The 20,223-nt window shown below is 36.4% G+C and overlaps 1 protein-coding gene across 2 annotated transcripts in view; it reads right to left on the bottom strand.

The window, feature by feature from the left end:
- The window catches only part of LOC131679154 (Krueppel homolog 1-like), a 188,329-nt gene that overhangs the window by 26,966 nt on the left and 141,140 nt on the right, over window positions 1–20,223 (bottom strand). Inside the window, exon 1 of one of the 2 annotated variants that reach the window (XM_058959785.1) lies at window positions 13,470–13,962. The exons of the other annotated variant lie outside the window; for it this stretch is intronic. Within the exon in view, the coding sequence (XP_058815768.1) occupies window positions 13,470–13,551 (82 nt within the window). The 5' untranslated portion in view covers window positions 13,552–13,962. Of the gene's footprint in view, window positions 1–13,469; window positions 13,963–20,223 lie in introns of those variants that run through there. 2 annotated transcript variants of the gene reach the window in all.

Below are 20,223 nucleotides of genomic sequence, written 5' to 3'. Positions count from 1 at the left end.
ACTTAAGCGTGAGCTTTCTGTGACCACCCCTGATATCATCTCCACTTTTGATCTAAACGCAGCCGATTCTTAGTGTACAGGACAATTGCAAGGCTAGTGCTACGATTCAACGGATCAGTAAGAATTCTTTCTAGGAAACAAATTGAAGCAATGAAAAGTATACTTTATATATATTAGATATTACTATATTTGTGACGTCAATATAAGAACATTTTACGCGATATTTGATTTTTATCATTAACATATTACCTATTTCATGCGCAACATGTATGTGCAAAAACAATATGCAACGGTTAGTTCAAAAACCAAATTTCAAATTTCGCTATTATTCTCCACCGAAGTTAGAAATAAATTTCACACACGCGAATCAAAGTTCGTCGTCAGAACGTTATCGTAGTCTTCCCTTACCGTGCAAGACGTGATCCAACATCTCGGATGCCTACACAATAATACTAATAATAGCATCAGTTCATAAAGTGCCGCGAAACCGCGCGGCAGAAACGTCACGAAAGACAAAGGCGCGTGTAGCAATAAATGTGTAAAGCAAGCAATCGGCATCGGCTAGTAGCACAGTAAATAATGTGCTGCGCATGTGTCAGCTTATGGACTTGAAAGTGATAACGAACGAACGAACGAAGGACTGTAAAAAGGAGCAATGGTAAAGGTTCAGTCATCGGGTGACTTTAACGACCTACCGAAAGAGGAACCTTGTTCTAGCCTCCGCTGATTGGGACATCTGATCAGCCGCCTTCACCAGGGTTGAGCGCGTGCTTCGCAGTTGAACGGTTCGGTTCCTGTGATAAGGTTGGTATTTTTGGCACTTGACCGTATTGGCATTGTTTACATAATTCATCGGCCGCGGGGTTAAGCGGGTCGAGAAAAGGGAAGCGATGTTTGTTTAAAAAACCTGTTTTAATCCACCTAGAGGTGCAATTGTGCCTTTCTCATTTCTACAAACTATGATTTAATAGCTGGTTCGTACAATATAACTTTATGGAAATGTCTTTCATTCTTATTACACTTGGTAAGTATATATAAGAGCACCTTTTTGCATTCATCGCGGTATCGGTTTGAATCGGAGTTTTCTATGTGATCGACCTCCACAACCCGTAACTCCGGTGCTGGAAGTCGGATGGAGATGGAATTTAATATCAGTTTCTGGGGACGCAACACCTTTCATTTGAGACTAAGTTGAGCAAATCTAGCCATTTTCGAGAAACCAATATAACCGTTATTCTGACTTTAGATGCTTCCGGATCCGTCGATGGTGGCCAGTGTGGCCAAAGAGACTTTGAATGACTGTTGGGGACCTAGATCTACAAATTCAACAGTTGTGTTTACATTTTGGAAAAAAAATCACCTTTTTACATTCATCGCAGAATTCGTTAGAATCGGGATTTGCTGCGTGATCGTACGTATCACCCTGTAATTCAGGAACCAGAACTCGGATCCACACAAAATTCAACAGCAGCTGATGGACCTTTCATTTAAAATTAAGTTTGTCAAAATCGGCTCAGAAAATTCCGAGAAACCGATTTGGAAAAATCAACAAATTTTGTTTTGTAACCATACTCTTCAACTCGTAATTCGGAACAAGATGTCGGTTGAAAATGAAATTCAATAGCAACCTATGGGAATATTATACCTTTCATTTGAATCTTAGTTTGTAAAAATCGGTTCAGCCATCTCCGAGTAACTGATGTGGACATTTTGTTAACAAATCCGCACATACACACACATACATACACACATACACATACACACATACATACATACACACATACATACACACAGATATTTTGCGATCTCGGCGAACTGAGTCGAATGTTATATGAGACTCGGCCCTCCGGGCCTCGGTTAGAAAGTCGGTTTTTGGAGCAATTGCATAACCTTTCTATATAAGAAAGGCAAAAGAATAATATTTAATTAGCTTAATAAGCATGAGTTCAATGTTATCTTCATGTGATTATAATTTGCAAAGGTTGGTGGAATGCGTTTGAACGTGTAGGGAATGGGGGTTTAGTAGAGTGGGTGTGGAGGATGCGTCAGAAATCCTTCATCTTATTTCGGTATACGGGGTGGATGAAGGAAATCTGGGCGTGAGGGTGATCCAAGAAGAGGGGAGTAATGAAGGAGGGAGGTGTAAGGGCAAGGTGGGGAGGGGGGGAAGGGGCGGCTACGCAATACTCAACTGCATATTTTGCCTTCCATTTGAGACTTGGTTTGAGAAAATCGGTTCAGTCATCACCGATGAACCGATGTGACTTTAATTGTGGAATATGCCCGGAATTCCGGACTTCCGGAATCGTCGATAGTGGACAATATATTCAAAGAATGTTTGATTGGCAATCAGTGATCTAGATCTACGATTAGAAGTAATTTGGTGACCATTTCAATAGTTTTTAGCCTCTGAGGTATTACGATTCTACCGCGATTTATATGGGAAATTCCAGTGTATCCTTACTAACACCCCTGTAACTCCGGAAGCAAGAGTCAGAACCGAATGAAATTCAGCAGCAGACAATGGCATTACTGTATCTTTCATTTGAAATTAAGTTCGTAAAAATCGGTAGAGAATTCGTTGTGGAATGGGTGTGATATTAGCTTAGGAACTTGGCGGGTTCCCCGAGGGCGTCATGAACCGTCATAGGTGGCCAATGTGGTCAAAGCTGCTTTGATTGATCATTAGTGATCGAGACCCGCAAACTAGAGTAATGTTACATCAATTTTAATATGTTTTACATCATTTGAACATTATGGTGGTACCAGTTTATATGGAAATTTGCTGTGTGACCGCACTCTTCAACCCGTAACTCCGGAACCGGAAGTCGGATCAACTAAAAATTCAATAGCAGCTTATGGGAGCGTTATACCTTTCAGATGAAACTAAGTTTGCGAAAATCGGTTCAGCCATCTCTGAGAAAATTGTGTGAGTTTAAATGACACACACACATACACACACACATACACACACACATACATACACACACACAGACATTTGCCGATCTCGACGAACTGAATCGAATGGTGTATGATACTCGGCCCTCCGGGCCTCGGTTAAAAAGTCGATTTTTACAGTGATTGCATAGCCTTTCTTTATATGAGAAAGGCAAAACAATAACCGGAGAAACTTCAACTAGTTCAGTGTAGCATTAGGTCTGGGTATGCTATTGAACTGTGATTGAATTGCATTGATTTACCATAAAACGAACCGAATTGGGCTAGTAAATATGTGTTTTTCTGTGACTAAGATTTTTAATCTTTGATATTCCTATGCAGTTTATTTCATTCAAATTATCATAACTTCCCCCCTTAGTTCCGGAAAAACAACGAAAAAAATATCATTCACAATTAAGAGAAAAAAAAGACGCACGCGGTGCCTTTGTTCAACAAGTTTATTCGAAAAAATAAACACCACTTAAGCTTGAGCATATAAAAGAATGGACTTTTCCCTTTTATTAGCGCCCAAAAGTAACATAATCGGTCGAGGGATCTTGAACATGGTATTGTGTTTAAAAAAATAAATTTTGCAATGAGATTATTTCCATTATTTGCCTCATTCCAATATCACTAAAACTGAGAACATATTGTATTACCCACAACGTTGTCAAAGACTGCAAATCAATCTACAATCTTGCGGAGAAGTTATTAATATGTTACCGATATTTTCATATTTACACAGGATCCTTTGTCGATTTTCACAAACTTTTTTATTTGCAAGAAATCAGTAGGGTTTAATTGAACAGTGTGTTCTACCAATTTGAGTGCTTGGAATTGAATTAGAACTGAGATAATATAGTCGTAAATGTAAATGTTTCGTGTATAAAACTTTCGTAAAATATACGATGTTTTCAAATATATGATGAAGCATTCGTAGTTCTATGGAATAGTTTTTTATTTTTATTACGAGTCTTTAGTAAAAACTACGAAACGACTTTCGTAGGCTTATTACGAATCGATTTCATTGTTCAAAAGAAATGTTTGGTGGAATATACGAAAACGTTTTAATAGTTTTAATATCGTTGAACGAAAACGTAAATCTGTTACGAATAGGTTCAACGGCGGATGCGATTTTTTTTTGTTTATTGTAAATGGTTAGGTTCGTTCATTTCACGACCTATGAACATGGCGACTTGATGAACGAAAATTTACATATTTAGTGTACATTGCACGTAATTCGTCGTCGGGGAAATATTTTTCGAGAATGAAATAAGTGAGTCAAATTTTTTTCTTTTTGTGTTGTAAGGACATGCAATTAGCAAGCGACTGAAATGGAAAGTGTGAAATATTTCAATATTAAGAGCCCTAGTATTCAAGGAAGAGAAAGCAGATAAAGGAAGAAAGTTTAGAATAGCGTGGTTAGAGTCATATGAGCAAGCTTTCGGACGTCTTAATCCTTTGGCTTCTACCGCAGAAGTCAAGAAATTTTGGCATTTATTAAATGCGAATCACCTGAGTTTAGTACTAAAGTACTAAAATCGTGCGAGTGACAAAATATACGTACTATACACAAACATTTAGTAAAATAAAGAATCATTTCCTTTCATTTCCGAAAAATTGTTTTATCTTCGAGGATAAATTTCGTTTTTCCTCATTCACTGATTTTTTGTAAAACACTTTTAACTTAAACTTCGACCTTTCTATTTGAACAAACTCTATTAGACATTTAGAATTATTACAACATATGAAGAATTTCAGTGCAACCTAGTCGCACCGTTGGCAATCAGCGACTACGACAAAAATGACACGATTAAATTTCCCTTGAAAAAGGCCGCCAAAAACGGTAGAAACGTCGACCAGTTTTAAAAACAATTCGTTTGCTCAAGCTAAACTGACTCAGAAAGCCGTAAATATTCACAGAAATTTCATTGCAGTCTTCGTTGCAGACAATTTAATAATATTTCTTGTTTTCACTTGTAATATGATGCATACAGTGCCACCTAGCGGTGAAAATTCAAGTTAGTTGGTTTTCTTCAGGTAAATTGTTGGAAAATCTCATGCAAACTTCACGCATGTTAGTCCGGTAGCTAGACTTGTCCGATTTTTTTTTTTTTATTCATTTCGTTTATTTGATAGGCACAAATGCGTTAGCTTGGCGGTGCCAAATGCTTATGTTTTTACATTTTGGATATCTTAAAACTAGGAGGTTACAATGTTGAAATATTTTTTTTACAAAGGAAAAAAAGTTTACAGCTATCTTAAGACTAGAAATAAGATTCAATATACAAGAGAGGGCCAAAAGATTTTTTTTATGAAAAAATTTAAAACAAGGGATTCACTTATTTGTCCGATTTGAATCAATTTGAAGCATGTGCTCCTGGTGAGACTAAGAGTCGACTCACGGGTGCGTCGATTAAGTTTTCAAAAAGTCATTATTTTTTGGGTTGTCTATTGTCCACATATAACAAATAAATGCTTTGGTTAGTGAATGATTCTGTACTGAAGCACTCGTTTCTGCGTGAAACATCCATCAGCCTGGAAGTGGATGTACAAGGAAGGCGATGAAGCTGAGTGTTGGTTTCGGTAAATAGACAACTCAGTTTGAGATTTTGCACCACTGCTTCATGAACTGACTGCAGTATTCAGTTTATTCAGCTCTATGCTGGTCCAACTGGAAAAATATCTCCCACCCGGAGATTTTTTTCTTTACCAATCAAAATAACCCTTATTAGCGCTAATAAATCAGTCAGAAAAATCGAAGTTTGAGAGGCTTGAAAGTACATGTGACCTTTTCTCAGTTTATTACTTCCAATTATGCGTGTAAATACTGGACCTGAAAATTCTATTCTATACAAAACCTCTTCTTTCAAAAAGCTGTGACCAAAGAAACATCTTTGAATTCCAAAACAAATTGAACATTCCATTTCCCTGATAACTAATTAATGTCTATCAATAGAGTAGAATCGCTAGGTAGGTTTAAGACTAGAATAGAAAAAGAAAAACGAAAATAAAGAGGTAAAAACAAAGAACAAGGAAACACTAGAAAGTGCATTGTATATTAATTAGCCATTTTCCAAATTATAGGATTTTCCCAAACATTTCAGAACTTTCTGAAACAATGGATCACAAACTCGTACAACTCGTTTTAAACTTTTACTTTATTTAAATACTTTTTTTTCAAATTTCAGTCTAAGTTCTCATTTTGTACAGTTCATTCATTTCATAGATTTTTTTTGTGTTTCTTATTTCATTCATTTCAAATATTTGACTAAGAGATGATCGATAAATGACGTAGCATTTTTTGAGTGATTTTTAACACCCCCCTCCCCCATTGTAGCATTTCGTCACAAACCTCTAAATACCCCCCAGGTAATTACGTAGCTTGACGGTAACTCTGCCCCCCCTTGTCCCCGTAAATTTGTTTAAAAATTCTTTTATTCCCTTTTAAAAAAGCTACGTAGCATGACATGACCCCCTACCCCCCTGTCGTCACACATCATCACAAAATACAAAACTCCCCCCTCCCCCATATAATGCTACGTCATTTATGGATGATCCCTAATTGGGAATATATGATTATTTCATTATGATCATTTTTTCATTCAGCATTATTTTTATTCATTTGAGCCCATTTTATCTTTTTTGTGTCATTATTTGGATTCATTCTCGTCAGTTGATTCATTGCATGCATTTTATTCGTATCAATAAACAAATAAATAAATCATTTAACTCATTTTATCCATTTTTCCAGATAATGCATTTTAATTACTTTCTTCATGTTATTAAGCTGACTAATCTTTTGTTCATTCATTCGTTTTATTCATTCCATCCAGAATATTAACTAGCTACAACTTAATTTGTTCTATTAATTTTATAACATTATAATATCGTTTAATTTTTCATCATTTTATGCTGTTTATTTTTGTCTTTTTATTCATTTGATCCTTTTTTTCATTTTGTTCATTGTATTCATTCTATTCTTTTTGGAGACGGGCATAGCGTAGTTGGTAAGTCGATTGCCTTGTACTCAGCTCACCTGGATTCGATTCCCAACTCCGCACATAGAGGTAAATGTTTTTCCAAAAGAGATTTCTCTAACCCGACAAGAAGCGAATGACCCAAAGATTAAAAGCTCTATAATCCAAAAAAAATTCTATTCGTTCTATTGATTTTATCATCTCCTGCATCCATGTTGTTTATAAACAATAAAGTTTTCTAAAACAGCTATAACTTTGTGATTGGACAAGATTTCCTCACAACAATAAGTAAGGCTAATTACTTTACTATTAACTTTCATTTGAGCGCTAACAGCTACAAGAATTTTTAATAGAACTGAAGTTATTGCAATTGATCTGTTTGAGTTACACTTGAGCAGTGCTGCCAGAGACATATGTAGCTATCGGTGAAAAATTATATTTTAATATATCTTCTTTGTCTTAAACTAGTTTTGGAATCTGATAAATCTTATCACTTTAAACTGTATTCGACTACATTTTCCGTTCAGTGTAATGTAGTAGAGTAGCGCGATTTACGGTCATGTTTTCAGGACCTTTGCCATGATTTTCGTAATATCTATTCACGTTATCATGATAATTTATTCAAGAGTTTTGTATCGCATATTTTTGGAAAGGTAGTGTGATTTATGTTAATGTGTTCAGGATCTTCATCACGATTTTCGTTATTTCTATTCACTCTACCGTGATAATTTAATCACAAGTAGTGTGAATTGTGTTCATGATTTCAGAATCTCAATCACAATTTTTGACATTTTCGTCACGAGAGGTGTGATTTACATTCCACGATTTTTGTAATTTATATTCACGTTATCGTAATACTGTTTTCTTCACCTCACCTTCGAATTTGACCCTAGAATAATGTGATTCATGTTCATGATATTAGAAGTTTTATCATGATATTCGTTATTTCTCTTCGCCGTACTATTATCTGTGTGAACCTTATCAAATGAAAAACGATGTTCGAGCTCGTAAAAGTTTTCTAATATCTACTGCTCGCACCTATTATTAACAACTAGCAGCTGGACATAGCTAAATGATTTTTCATGAAAAAATCCTAATTTTTCGAAATAGTTCACATAATAGTTGCACGACCATAGGTAGGGTTGCATGAAATTGAAAATAATTAGTGATATGCTCAAAACATCACAAGAACTCAAGATAGATCAGGGATGGGATGCACCTCAGAGCAAATAAAGAGAAGAATAAAAACGCTCTTTGCACATTTCACGCGAATCACCGCTCTTCTCTTTTACAATAAACCTCTTCACTCCGATGTGTCTTGCTGACACGTGGTCCACGTACTCCATGGCTGCACACATAAAAGAGTAGAAATAAAGAGGTTCCTGGTTCCACGCGCACGGAAGCAGGCAAGGCAATCAAAAAACATATTAAAAACGTTCTTCCGATCAAACTCTATCAGAATTGTAGTTTTATTCGCCTTCCTCCCTGTTTGCCAGCCACAAAAAAGTGGCTCTTCAAGGAGACCCTTTGTGAGAAATTCTGCATCTCTTGATGCACAGCTCTTTTTCTTTTTCGTTTTCAAGTTTCTCTTTGTGCAGGTGGCGCGGCACCGGTGGCTGAGTGGTAAACGTGACCGCCATTCATCCCAGGTGATCTGGGTTCAATCCCAGCCGAGGTCGTTGAGATTTTTCTGAGGTGAAAAAATCTGTGGTCACGTCTTCCTTCGAAAGGGAAGTAAAGCCGTTGGTCCCCGGTCCATGAGTTGATAGATCGATATCTAGTCCAGATAGTGGAGTCACCTCTCTGGCGTCGGTAATGAAGAAGTAGAATCCAACTTCTGTACTTACTAACAAATTCCTCCTCCCGTGATACTTGTGGAGTGCGCAGTAGTATATAAGGCCTCTAGCAAAAGCAAGAATCGGACTAACATTCCTTCCCTTTCCTTCCGCGATCTACGTTGGGGTGTGGTCGGTGCCGGTATTGATCCATAAACGCTTTAGGATTACCAGGAGTTGCACGCTACTCCCAGAAATAATTATCTACTGACTCCCAGTGCAACTTCAGCTAGTCCTGATCGACAACGGAATAGCAGCTAGAGGTGGTCGCACGAGCTCAAGCCTCAAGTTTATCTTTGTGCAGGTGATCGGCACATCGCAGTGTTCTTGTGCTACTCTTTTTTTCATCGGTATATTTCGCTCTTTGCGCACATTATGTGAGCAAATAGCCGCACATTATGTGAGCAAATAACAAGCGTTTTTGAATCATGAATCAGTTCACGAATCCTTGAAAAATATTTTATGATTATGTGGACTATTTGACGAGCACGAATATTGAATCGTAATTAAGATATTGGAAGTTGTGAACTAGTTCACGGTAGAATATGTTTTGATTTTGAGAACTAAATCACAACCACGGAAAGTAAATCATGTTCAAGATGAAATAAACCATGAATCAGTTCATGTCGTATATTCGGACTATGCATAATGTTTCTAAATCTATGAATAAAATCACGAGTCAACCTTTGGTTTTATGAATTATGTTCATAAAGTTATGAACTAGTTCACGTACAGAAATATATTTGGTATATATAAACCATGAAAGAGGCTCACAAAACAAAAACAATTATTTCCTCTAATAAAAGCGTTATCTAAGCGTTACTGAAGAGAAATTGATCATAATTATAAAACACATGGCTTTTGTTCATGGTCCTGTTTCCGTAACGTAAAAAGATAATTGTTCCAAAATTCACGATTTAGGGAAAAAAATTTCCGTGTATTTTTTTAAACAATTTCCCTGAATCAAAAGTTATAGAAAGTTACTAGTAGATAAGCCTATTGTAATTGAAAAGTCAAGTATTTCTAGATCTATTCTTAATTTTTTTTAACAAAAAGAAATTGTCAAGGTTGAAACTAACGTTTTTTAACAATGAATAAGTTACATAACGAATTCATTCCGGTGAGCTCATACGAAAACGCCACTTTTATTCTTTGAAGTTGTTTACATGCATCGAATAGCTTACGAGTTATCAGTGGTTGCCTATTTTATAAAGCTTTGAAGCTCAAAAAATAATTGATTATTATCGATTGGAAAATTAGATCTTGAGATATCATCCTACCGCAAATGATATTAAAATAAAATCATGCCGGTGAAAGAACTGTGCTTTTGAGACTTATTAAAATCATTTCTAGAAATACACCAAAACATTCAGTCTGTAATAATCTAAAATTCGTTCAAACAAAATTATACAAAAACCAAAGAAAACCTCTTGTAATTTATAAAATTCTAGAGCTGAAAGATAAATGAATTCTGGTGTAAATTGACTAACAGAACTATAAAAGGTATAACACTATCGTAAAGCGAGGGGACTTTAATCCTTTATAAAGTGTTTTTCAAAAATCTTTCTAAAAATCAAGTAGTTATAATTATTTATATCTTCAAAACATGTACTGGTACCCACAGATTAAAACGATCCAATTGTTGGGTGATTTGTTTCGTTTTATTATAAAAACAAAATTTTATTGTGAATTTAAAATCTTTGACCTCTGTATAGGTTTGAAGCGGAATCATTGCTAAATTGCACACTTTCGGGTAATTTCATGCCCATTACTGTTATGTCACAAATGGTCGGTGTTAAGTCGAACCGAACTAAGTCGCAGAACATCAAAAACTGAGATAATGATTGCACTGTATAAAGAATATCTTTAACTAAATCCACCTTTAACCAGATTTGAAATATGTTACAATAAGCAAGAATTATAGCAAAATTAATTCCCAATTATAACGTAAAGGATGGTGCAATTCAAACTTTAAACTCGTTTTTCTCGAAATCAATATATTGTCACTTGGTACGGTCTGACTTAACACCGACCAAATGAAATTTCTGGGAAGGATTCAAAGTAATTTTACCAAACTTTTTAGAATAATTGTCCAAATTCGATATTTACCAACAAAACCCCCTATTCTTTTCGGTTTTTTCACAAAAATATTTTCGGTTTCCAAAAAAATTGTTCAGTTCAGTTATAGTGGCTTGATTTCATGAGTATTAGACTGCCCAGAAAAATAATGAATTTTTGAAATCGTAATCGGCCCACCCCTGATTCGATTCCTAGTCCCACCAGGAGTACTTGCGCCAAATTTGAAGCAATTCGGACAAGTCTAGCTACTGTACCAACGTGCCTGAAGTTTGTATGGGATTTTTCGACATTTTACATGGAGAAAACCCACCAACTCGCATTTTTGTCGCTAGGTGGCACTGCATGTATCGCATCATCACTGTAAGTGAAAATAAGATAGATAATTTAATTGTATACAACTTTGTCAAAGACTGCTAGTGAATCCTGCTTTACTAAAAGAAGTTATTAAACTTTTAACGAAGTGATATCTGAGTCAGTTTTGCATGGGGCCTAGCAGTGCATGGTGGTGTAGCAGCACTGGATTCCTACGAACTATGCATTTTTGTGAAATAATCGATAGGTTTAGCCAAATAGTATGTTCAAAAGAATTATATGACATAATACAAGTTATGTTTTGGTTGTAAAATTTTAGTTCCAACTGTGACCGCATAGAGGGCGCCAACACTAACTTTTAATAGAAGAGAGATAGAATATCAGGATGTTTGGAAGAAATATTGGAAAATTCCTGTTCTACAACTTTGTAGAAGACACCTAATTTCTATCTCTTTTCGTTGAAAAGTTAGTGTTGGCGCCCTCTATGTGGTAAAATGTGGAACTAAAATGTTCTATCCAAAACATGGCTTGTATTATTTACTAAAATTCTTCTGAACATACTATTGAGCTGAATCTTATGGTAATTTCACAAAAATGTTCAGTTCGCGCGAATCGAGTACTGATACACAACCATGCACTGCTAGGCCCCATGCAAAACTGACTCAGACATCACTTCACTAAAAGTTTAATAACTTCTTTCAACAAAGCCGAATTCACTAGCAGTCTTCCGCAAAGTTGTAGACAATTAAATTATCTTTCATATTTTCACTTACTGTGATAATGTGATACATACAGTACCACCTAGCGGCAAAAATGCGAGTTAGTGGGTTTTCTCCATGTAAATTGTCGAAAAATCCTATACAAACTTCAGGCACGTTGGTCCGGTAGCTAGACTTGTCCGATTTGCTTCAAATTTGGTGCAAGTACTCCTGGTGGGACTAGGAATCGAATCAGGGGTGGGCCGATAGGGGTCATTTTTTTCCTGTCAATCTAATGAGTATATTAGACATTGTTTGAACTGATTGAAAAGATACAGGAAAGCTCTGTCATTTCCATTTTTTCTTGCAAAGTCCATATAATGGCTAATCGTTGCCAATAGATACTGTACAGGTTTAAAAGCGACTTGGTTTGTTGTTTCGATGATTTTATTAAAGAGAATCATCGTACAGATGGCAAAATATGTCTCATGTGGTCAAAGGTACCCCAATGATCAATGACCCCCTGTTTTACGGTACTAAAGTACAGTGAAGCATTGGAAATCTGACTGTGAGGAATTAGTACTCTGTACCTTAATTGTATAATTTTATGTTGTAACCACCGTGCTATATTTTATCAATATCACAATAAAAAGTGATTTCAGTAAAAAATCACACTTCAAAAAACTTTTATAGGATGCTGAAAGTGTTAGTTTATTCAGCCAATTCCCATATTTAAACAAAATTTTGCAGAAGTTTCATTGCAAAATATTTAAAACTGGATGAGTGGCAGTGAATAATCAGGAGACATTCCGATAAATGCAGTGTGCACCATAATTCAAAGTTTTCTGGACCAATCGTTCTGAATTTGTTCACAGTTGGTCGGTGTTAAGTCAAGCCGGACTAAGTCGCAAAATATCAAAAAATGAGATAATGATAGCACTGGATAAAGAACTTTTTCTGCTGCATTCCACTCTTGCCAGATTTTTAATATGTTACAATAATTTACGTAAATAATAAATTTCACATTATAATGTAAAGGGTGCTGAGATTCAAACTTTAAACTCGTTTTTCTCGAAATCAATGCAATGTTCCTTAGTCCGGTCTGACTTAACACCAACCAGTTCTTTTTCATATCATTGCCAGGTAGCTGCAGGAGGTCTTTACAAAAAAATTAGTGATATTGTTTTTACAAAAAAAATCACGAAAAATTAAAAAATCCAGTAAAAAAACTGCTATAGTTACCTGGAGAATTATGTGAAAAAGAACTGTGCATGATATCAAAACGATTGGTCCGGTAGATTTTGAGTTATGATGTACACCACAAATCAAGTTTTCGGCGATGCGCCTCCGGACATTCAATGCCACTCGTTCATTTTTCGATATTTTTCAATGAGTTTTTAAGAAAATCTGAGTCAATTTTGTTGCCATTGTGTGGAAACTAACACTCTCTGTATTGCCACAACAAATTTTTGAACGAAAATGTGTCTTTTTGACCGGATTAAGCTTACCCTTCCCTTAATTCGAATTGTTGTAAAAAAATTTTAGTTTCTCTTTTATAGATGAGATAAGACAACAGTCTGTAGTTCCAACCAATATTACTCTCCAAAATGAACAGTCGACAATATTACCTTCAGCAGGTACTTCCTTGATTTCCGTACCGGACTTCGAAAGAATATCCTTAATCCAGTCTTGTTTGTCCCATAGATCCATTTTGGTGATGTTGCTGACACGTTTTCGCTAGAATAATTTCTTCTCATCCGGTCCGATCAGTTACTTCCGTTTAAAATCAGACTATTCAATTTCCTCGATTATGTTCACCTCAAAGCTCAAACTCTTAATTTGCTATCTACACATTTTCCACTATACATTTGCTATAGTTAACTACACTTAGAAATTTCCTTCACATCATCTCGCAACAATCATCCATGTAATTATCGCGCACTGATATCCAATTCTTTCCCCCACGGACTGATATGATTGAACCGTTCCACCCTTCACACAGAACGCTTTCAACTGGGGAAGTGGGGGTGGGGGAGAACCTCTCCCTAAAATTTCAACTTATTCCAAGCGGCAGGTTTGATTCTGTCCCTGCTCTCTTTTTCGGGAATCCGTGTTAGCTTCGCGCGACGTTCAGCACTAGACTGACTGCGTTCGCGATCCACCACTTGCCTCCGAGTCCCACATCGCCGGTGCGAGCTTCAACACCAATACCACAGCACAGAAAGGCGAGCCGCGACGTTTTATGCTTCCCGTCGCCGGTGGTGTCTATACCCCTTCCTTCTATATAGCTATGTGTGTACGAAAGAAAAACATCGAAAAAGCTGCGAACGCGTTGCGTGCGCGCGTGCGTTCGACCAATGCTACGCACTTTACTTTTGTGGGGGTTAATCGATACCAGTGCCAGTGGAATCACCGCACCAGAGATCGCAAGCTTTGTTGAACAAAGTGCGTTACCCTCACACCACCCACCACTACCCACTTCGACTTCGAAAAGAAAAAAAAACACGCACTGACGCATCGCTTCTACTTCCTATTTACCCGCCCTGCCTACACCGACCCATACCCTCCCATGTGTATTGGTCTACCAGCCTACTACCGCGCGTCGGTCGAAATTATGTTTATTTTGTTACCCGTACACATTTATTTTCGTTTCTACAACACGTTGACGGGCCGAGTGAGGAAAAAAACACGCTCAGCCATTCATTTTTGCGTTAGGTCAGGATTAGTCCCACCGCACCCCTTCTTTCGGTTCTGCTTTTCCGACAGCGAGCACTTTTCTTCTGTTTGCGACTTTTGTGGCTCCACTGTCTGCGATGGACAACATCAACAACAACAACAACCGACCGGTCTGCTGCTGTCGCAGCACCAATTGAAACATTAGAACTGTGCTTCGATCAACACTTTTGCTTGAAGCTTGCCATCGCCCAATCGCGGAACGCCGCCGTTTGCTGTTGTTTGTCGGGGTCGATTGAAGTGGTAGATCGTGCTGCGCGTGTTTTCAGCAACTTATTATACGCTTTATCGCCTTCTTACTAGCAGTTGTTTGCGAATTCAGATAGCCACCACCACCTCCGACCGGAGGCGAAAATTTAAACTGCTGTGGTGGAGTAAGATAATGGCATCTTCACGTTTGACAAGCGCTATTTTTGCAGATTTTTTTTCTTTTATTGTTTGTTATATTCGGGGGTTATTTTTGTTTCAATTACTGACACACGCAACGGACTCCTGTTCAACGCTTATGTCGAACGGTTTTCGCTTCCTTTCCGTTTCGTTTCGTGATCGCATCACGAGTGTAGTTGCGTTTGCGTCTGATGGTCTAGCTGATTAGGAAATTAGTTTGTTTTTCTTGTTTTAGCAGAAATGTGATCAGTCGAAATCAACAGGCGATTTTAGAAGGCATGTGGCACAAGGAACAAATATTTGTCTGTTTTTGCTTCGTATTAGCAAGTGATTTCTGGTATACCCAAAGAGGTCAAATTGGACAAGGATGGTAAACAAAGTCTAATTAATTAGTTATTTTTGGATTTTTTAATTGTGTTTTGATAATGTTGCGAACATGGTAATGTTTTTTAATTCAAATGTAATTGAATTAATACATCAACGCCAATGACGTAAATTAATAGCGCCCTGCGAGATAATATGGGGAAGCTATTGAATTCATTTAACCATGAACAAACAACAGCATATTTCGGAGAAAGAACCACATGGATGAATCAAAATCAGAAATCAGAATAAATTGACTCCATTGGCACGTTTCCCATATTATTCGGATGTTTGTGTCTTGCCATATGATTTCATCATTTTCCTGACAGGGAAAGGGAGGTGAAAGAAAAAGGAAAAGAAATAGAAAATGACAACACAATACAATCACACCATAAAACAGTAAACAGTCCGGATTCTTCACTCCCGAAGGAATAATTAATCCTACTGATAAAGCCTACAGCTCTTTACCACACTGGGTTTGGAACAAAATCTTATTCTTGAATTGTAGCTTCCTAAAGAATCGTCTATATATGGAGAACCAAAAATCGGGATACGCAAATGCATTACTGTGAGGCAATTTTACATCAAATGAGATGAAGTTCCGTAATCGGATTCACAAAGATCACAAGAATAATACTCAGCACGCTGAATAGTAGCCTTGCGATAATTGAGTTTGCAATGTTGTGACTAGAATAGTGCCTGAAAATACTTCGAGAATAGTGCAGAAAATACTGTTTTCGGATTCAGACCTGTCAGATATGTTTTTGTTTAGATGCATCCAAACAGCAAAGCGTTATCCACATTTCAATCGCTCATTTGATCGATTTAGTTATAATAACACTACGAGCAAATTCCCAAGAATCAGGACTACTTTAATAGAACTCAGGGATAGTCGTCGGTGATGGCTCATTACAGCCTAGAAAGTGTTAGTACTTCACCTTCGTCAGATAGTGAGTCTGGCACATTCGGTATACCACCAAGGGGTTCCTCTAGAAGAACGCATAACTCGAAGCGATCAAGCCTCTTGGTATGCTGCTGCCATGCTTTGTTTTATCAACGATCGCATGCAAGTCGCTTAGAGATTCAATAGTTGGAAAAACCCGTTGAACCTAGTAGCTAAGTTCCCTTCGTAGAGGTCCCAGTTCGTAAATTTTGGATTATGATATAACGATATCTAGGAAAACGATAACAAGATCAAAGATGATGTATTTAAGATTAGAAAACGACGGTTTGAACTTGTATGGTACTATCCAGTTAGACAACTCAGGCGAAATACTCTCAGAGCAGAGAGTTACAACTAACACATCCTCCCTGCCTGCTCGTACAAATGTTGGGCGAATTTCTCTATCGACTATATGCAGGTTCTTAAATTGACATCTGAGCTGCCCCAACCAAATCTTTGGAAGCTTGGCTCCTCTTTGCACAAGGCGGGATACATTCATAGTTGCTGTGTGTTTATGTTGAGCTTATTTTGCGCTATTCTAACCAATGCACAGTGGTCCAGAATGAAAATTTAGCAGGGATTTTGAGATTTTACTAAAACTATACAACTTAGCCTTATTATGTCTTTGCAAAGGTTTTCGTAGTTTGTGAACCACGTATTTCGGTTAAAACAACAGTTAGGATGATTCTAATTTCACCAAGGTCAAAAAAAATAATTTTTCATCAATCTAGATAGAGCCATACGACTCAGACTTGTTATAAACACTTCAACACACGATGAGGGCTAATATCCCTCCCTCAGGATGAGGTAGAAAAGAATGAAGCAACGGGAGCATCTCTACCGTTGTGTGTGAGGAACCGAAAAATGAGAGAGTTCCTCTCTTGCTCAACGAAATGATGTAGATAAATATTTTCTTACGCATGGGATATTTGCTCCGTGGAGGAGAGTGTGCTACACCTCATGATGATTCAAGAGGAGTTTGTGATGTCCTCACACGCCTTGTGAGGAGGTAATGATTAGTTGCTATGAGGTTTTGTTATATGGGTTTGATGCGTGTGTAAAGTTTATTTCTGATGTATATTTTTGTATTTGAAATGAATGTATAGTTAAGCGTTGCATGAAGCAATGCAACTATCTAAATATATACATAGTTTTCAAATATGTATAGAGTCATGAGCCTCTTTTCACCTTATTACAATTAGCACCTTACCCATTTGAAACCATTGGTTAGAGTTGTGTCTGCCATATATTTGTACTATCTTTTGACTTAAATGGTAGTGCGATATTTTGGGCATCCGATTAGAGTTTTAGTTGCACTCAAACAGAAGTATTCCACCATTCTCGGGCCATTTATTATTTTACTAGTGGTTCTTAGGAACGAAGCAAACGTGTTGGTGCCAATTTATAGAAATTTCATCGATTGTAGGCCTTGTAGGTGATACAATAGTCCAGTACCCTCCTTAAAGGGCCAAAATTTGCCAAGCGATCTGTTATTAAAATATAATACTCGTTGAGGAAGAAGTAGTTACGTATCAAAGATTGCGACCTTTTTTGACGTTTGGCACCCATAGCTTAGCTAAAACGTAACATACATGTTTATATTGAAGCAAACCGTTTATTCGTTACGCACTGTCCAGGTGGATAACCGGATGACATCATAACTCTTTTCACGGCGCTATAGTGATTTTTTTTTAACTTTTCAAGTGAACTAGCATAGGTTATAGTGCAACACAAAAAGTTTTGAAAAATGTTGCATGCCCCCAAATTGATTTATAGCAGAATTAAATGCTCTTCCGAATTATTATTACATAGAACCATGACGTGCCCTTGGAGGAATGTTGAACCATTTGCATATTTGTCATGAAAAAAATGCAAAAAATGACAATTTTCTTATTATTGTCGCAATTTAGCACAATATTTATAACAGAATAATACAGCATACCTTTGGAAAGGTGTATTTTTTCTCTTTCTAGAACTTGCTAGAAATCGGCGCTAAGACTGGACAACGTAATTAATGTTTTGGTGCCAAAGATCCCAGAAAATGTTTTTGCTATAAGTGAAGATGATAAGGAGTAATGAGAGCAGCCTTCATTTTTTCGAATTTTCCATAGCACGTTGATGCCAATACATTCGTTAAAAAATCGGTTAAAATGTTACTTGAAAAATAATAATGATGTTGTAAAGCGCTCCCATAGGAACCTGGGCAATGATGTGAGAAAGAACTCTGCGAAATTTCTAAACGATTAGTATAGGAGGTTTTAGGTTAGTGTGTACACCGCATTTTTTCGATTTTCCTCCTGAAAATTCAATGTACCTCACAAAATTTCAATATTTTGCAATGAAAATTTAAGAAAATATTGTACAAATGTTGGATTCTTGTAATGGAATTGATTGAATAGGCAAAGGCTAACGTATATCCTACATAATTCATGAACTCATCTTTTCATTATATTTGCTAAACAATCTGTTCAAAAAATTATTTCACTTGTAGGGGATTATTTAGTGAAATCAGTATCAAAATAAGAAGCTTCGTGTTCTCCTCCGAATATAGGGTAAAGAGGTAAGCCCCTTACATAAAATAAACCCTATTATGGTGGGTATACCACTAATTTCTAGGCCTACAATTGATACAATGCGTATACATTGGCATCAGTAGCTTTACTTTGCTCTTAAGAACCAATATAATAACACAATTGGCATTATGCTATATTTATCCGTAGTGGAGAAAAATTTTAATTAAAAACTATTTTCCTTCACTAACGAGAAAATGGTTTGAAACCACCTTTGCGCATAAAGGACACAAAACCTATAACTAAACTATTTATGGAGATGCGTTTCGAGTTCGAAAACAAAATTTGTGCTTCTGATTGAGTTGGTATGAAAGCTGTAAAATGTTCGTATTTAAGCGCAACGAAAACTCGGTTCGAGTGTTCCAATTATTGCCTTACCTTTTAAACCAACGCGTTGAACAAAGATGGGAAAAGCCAGCGGCTACAAATTAGTAGGGTGATAATAGAAACAAGACGAAAATAGGCTTATTACCCTAGCGTTGAAAGTAGATAATCAGGATAGTATACAATTTTCGACTATGTATAATTTTAAATATCGCTGTCTATAATTATCTCATTTTAAAAATGTATTGCCCATTGGAAATTTATCCGCATAAACTTTCTACTTTGACATTTAGTAACAAATAAACACAAACAACTTTTTTTTTAAACTTCATTGTCCATATCTTGGAAACTAACCAGCCAAAACAATCTATAATAGAGATAGAAACGAAACTATTTGATAACAACATTTTTTAAAAAATTTATTGAGAAAGAACACTAGAATAGAATCGAATATTATGCACCCATTTTACTTGGAAGCGATGTCATGTTGTATTAGATATCAAAATTAAAATATTTCTAGAGAAAATTTTCAATAGGATGTAACATCGAGAGCCTCTCTTTGTTTACTTTCTTACGACGTCATTACAACACTTTGCACTAATTTTCCAGTACATATCGAAAGCCGACGGTTTTTACTAGAATATTATGCAAAGAGTAGAGTAGTAAATGTTGAAATGGCCGAGTAATGAACAGATGTAAAAGTTACTTACGTCCTACACACCAAAAAATAATGAAAATTAAACGACATGTAAATCAATACGAATGTAAACATACAACAATTGAATCTAAAATTTGATTGAAAATTACGTTAACATCAATTGGAGCATCAAACAGCATACAATTTTACACTTTCATTCGTGTAATATTACATGTCAATCATTTTACAACAGTATTCGAGTAAAAATACATTGAAGTGCATGTGTTTTCTGTTTAAAGAAACTGTAATTTTCAACCCACGTGTAAAATTATAATAAAATTCGTTGAAGAAAGCGCGACAAATCGTGTGTATTTGTGGTGGAGCTTAATTTTACATTTATATTCATGCTCCAAATATGTGCATGA

Source organism: Topomyia yanbarensis, chromosome 2 (assembly GCF_030247195.1).
Source record: "Topomyia yanbarensis strain Yona2022 chromosome 2, ASM3024719v1, whole genome shotgun sequence".
Taxonomy (NCBI): domain Eukaryota; kingdom Metazoa; phylum Arthropoda; class Insecta; order Diptera; family Culicidae; genus Topomyia; species Topomyia yanbarensis.
The sequence above is the reverse complement of the archived record's forward strand: the minus strand, read 5'-3'. Positions and strand labels throughout refer to the sequence as shown.